General features: G+C 42.1%; 1 protein-coding gene across 1 annotated transcript; it reads right to left on the minus strand.

The window, feature by feature from the left end:
* Positions 1-6: 6 nt before the first annotated feature.
* LOC121965425 (diacylglycerol kinase iota-like) lies at positions 7-2,985 on the minus strand (the record flags this gene model as incomplete). The annotated part of the gene is made up of 6 exons (XM_042515570.1): positions 7-159; positions 517-585; positions 680-748; positions 990-1,046; positions 1,319-1,393; positions 2,890-2,985. Coding segments are annotated over 6 exons (519 nt in total), but the record flags the coding sequence as incomplete, so codon positions are not given.
* Between the last annotated feature and the right edge of the window lie 545 nt (positions 2,986-3,530).

Here is a 3,530-nt window from a genome sequence, read left to right on the forward strand (position 1 = left end):
GTGTGTGTGTGTGTGTGTGTGTGTGTGCGTGTGTGTGTGCACCTGTGGTTTCCTAACTTTGATGATCCAGGACGGAGGTACGATGACTCCAGCGTGGGCCCCCAGCGAACACGGCTCCTCGATCTGGTGCAGCATGAAACACGTCACCTTATTGTGGAACTGCAAGGAAATATTCAGTTAATTTTCTCGTTCTTTTACTATTTGTTTGCTCATTTTTGGGTCGTTTCTGTTTTTGTTGCTTAATGCCTTCCTCTCATGTTTTTGAAAAAACAGAAAATAAATAAATCAAAGCCATTTGCCGTGTTTCAAAGGGTCAGCAGAGAAGTAAAGCTGCGTGTCGTCAACATATCAGCGATAGAGATATCAGTAAAGGAGTTAAGAAGGTTTCCTCCAGGCGGCACACATAGTGAGAACAAAAAGGGTCCCAGGATCGACCCCTGTGGGACGCCACATACGAGAGGAGCAGAATACGACACGTAACTATTTATCTGAAGTTACAGAGGAGGAGCGACTCACCGCCTGTTTGCACCAGGAGCAACTGATGGCGATTATTTCTTTACTGTGGAAAAACTTCTGTTGAAAACTCTGCAGAGACACACAGAAATACACTGAAGTGAGTCTGTGTCGACAATGACACCTCTGTGTGTGTGTGTGTGTGTGTGTGTGTGTGTGTGTTCACCTTGCCACACTGTCTACATTTGCCCTCCTGTCTCCGTCTGTGGACCCAGTGATGTCTCAGGATGTTCTGCTGTCAGAGACAAAAAAGGCTCATCATGTCCACGTTTTCTCTTCACACTCAGTTTAACCAGCACACGACCAAAACATTATTCTTCGCACTCTGACTTTTCTACTTTTACTGTGTTACATTTTTTGACCAAAATCAGTGTTAATCATAAACATCGAATATTCATTATTTTTTTAGAATTTTAATATAGTCTCACACACACACACACACACACACACACACACACACACACACACACTCTTACATCTCGGAGGCAGCGGGATCCTCCCTCTCTGAAGGTCGGCTTACATCTGAAGTTAATCTGCAGAAAGACACAGATACTTTTTTTAAAAAAGCAGCTGTATGTATACATACACTTACGGTATATTTAGTTTTCAAAATATTCCCAGGCCTGGAAATTTGTTATTTGAAAATTCAATGACTATCCAGGTGTCTTATGACCGTGTGAACCCTGTAAGATTTACTCTGTGTGGTTGATAATGTTTGGAAGTGAGCTGTCATTTGGCGTGTGTGTGTGTGTGTGTGTGTCTGTGCGTGTGTGTGCATGTGTGTGTGCGTGTGTGTGTGTGATACCTTTTCCAGTTGCTCTATGCAGCCGGAGTGAACAACGATCTTACAGGCAGCACATTTCCTTCTTGGGGCCGACTTCTTAAAGGAGACAACACAGACACACAGACACACAGACACACAGACACACACACACACACACACACACACACACACACACACACACACACACAGACACACACACACACACACAGGGCAGTGAGATACACAACAACAAACACCAGCAGCCTGTTACACACACATCAAAACACACAAAAATGTGCCCAAACATTTTATTTTTGAAGTTAACATTATTTTCTTGTCACCTTTCATTTTCTTTTTTGCACTTTGCGAGACATTTCATGCAAAGTTTCTTATTATTAATGCACTCATCCTTCCACTCCACAGATGAAGCAGGATCGAGGACGAATGTAATAAATCTTCCTTCTCTCGCCCTGTTTTCGTAAGAAATCGAACCACTTTGTGTTTCAGAGGTTTAAATGTTTGGGAGAGGCATAAAAAACTGAAGAGGATCCAGGTTTCAAAGGGTTAAAGAAGCCGAAAGCGTCGCTGGTGAAATATATTTATCTCGTGGCACGTTTGACGGACAGATTTCAGCGAGCGTGTTTTCTGCGCCGCCGTGTTCTCGCTCAGTCGCTGTAATTACGCAGCATCAGCGAGACGCTAACGTGTGCCATTATATCATTGTCGGGGTTAAAGGTCATTTCTCACTCCTCAAACCTGTAATTTAAACACTGTGCATCGCTGCGGCTCTGCGGCTCTGCGGCTCTGCGGCTGCTCTCTGGGACATTTCTTCTGCTGCCGCGCAGACACGGAGCACCTGAACCACCGTGTCACAGCCGTGTTTTTGGCAGTTTTTTTAAAAGAAAAAAATTTATTTTAATTTTTAAAGGGCACCTTAAAAAAAGACATTTATCACAATGAAAAACTGTATAAAAAAAAAAGAAATCATTGTTGGATTTTCAAATTTCAGATGGTCCTTGAACATATCATGTGCTATATTACAGGTTTGTGAAACAAAATTATGAAATTATGTCATTTTTAATGTTTTTTCTTTAATTTTTTAAGTGATTTTTAATTAAAAAAAACAAAAACAAAAACAAAACAAAATATGCCTTAGAACCCGCGGGCAGGTTTAAAAATTGTGGCCATTCACTGTTCTTTAAAAACTTTTGCTGATTTTAAAATTTGGATTTTATTTTTTTATTTTTTTCTGTCTATTTAGAAAATGAAAATAAAAAAAACATTTATTGGTTTTTTTTGTGCATTTTCAAAATTTCTTGAACACATCATGTTATAAGTCAAGTTTGTGAAACAGATTTCCATGACATTTCCAAAACTTTCAGGGTATATTTAGTTTTCTAAAACTTTTCCAGGCTTAGAAATTGCTATTTGTGAATTTCATGACTTTTTCCAGGTTTTCCATGACTGTTCAAACCCTGCAGCATCAAACCAGAGCTTCAAATAAAACCATTAAAACCCAAACAGGACTGAAGTTTTGGGTTTTTTTGACCGTTCCTGTGTCATCGTCCCGTCCCGTCTCTCTCAGACACTCAGAGCGCTCCGAGTTTACTCACTGCCGTCTTCAGCAGGCAGGTGTCCTCTCCCAAATAACAGAGCTCTCCCGAACAGCTCGTCTCCATCCACAGGTGATCCCCGTTCACCGCGTTCTCCTGCACAGAGACAGAGACAGACACAGAGACAGACACAGAGACAGAGACAGAGACAGAGACAGAGACAGACACAGACACAGAGACAGAGACAGAGACAGACACAGAGACAAAGAGACAGAGACAGACACAGACACAGAGACAGAGACAGAGACAGAGACAGAGACAAAGAGACAGAGACAGACACAGAGACAGACACAGAGACAGACACAGAGACAAAGAGACAGAGACAGACACAGACACAGAGACAGAGACAGAGACAGAGACAGAGACAAAGAGACAGAGACAGACACAGAGACAGACACAGAGACAGAGACAAACACAGAGACAGAGACAGAGACAAAGAGACAAACACAGAGACAGAGACAGACACAGACACAGACACAGACACAGACACAGAGACAGAGACAGAGACAAAGAGACAGAGACAGACACAGAGACAGACACAGAGACAGAGACAAACACAGAGACAGAGACAGAGACAAAGAGACAAACACAGAGACAGAGACAGAGACAGAGACAAAGAGACAGAGACAGAGACAAACACA

Source organism: Plectropomus leopardus, unplaced genomic scaffold (assembly GCF_008729295.1).
Source record: "Plectropomus leopardus isolate mb unplaced genomic scaffold, YSFRI_Pleo_2.0 unplaced_scaffold1994, whole genome shotgun sequence".
NCBI classification, from domain to species: Eukaryota; Metazoa; Chordata; class Actinopteri; order Perciformes; family Serranidae; genus Plectropomus; species Plectropomus leopardus.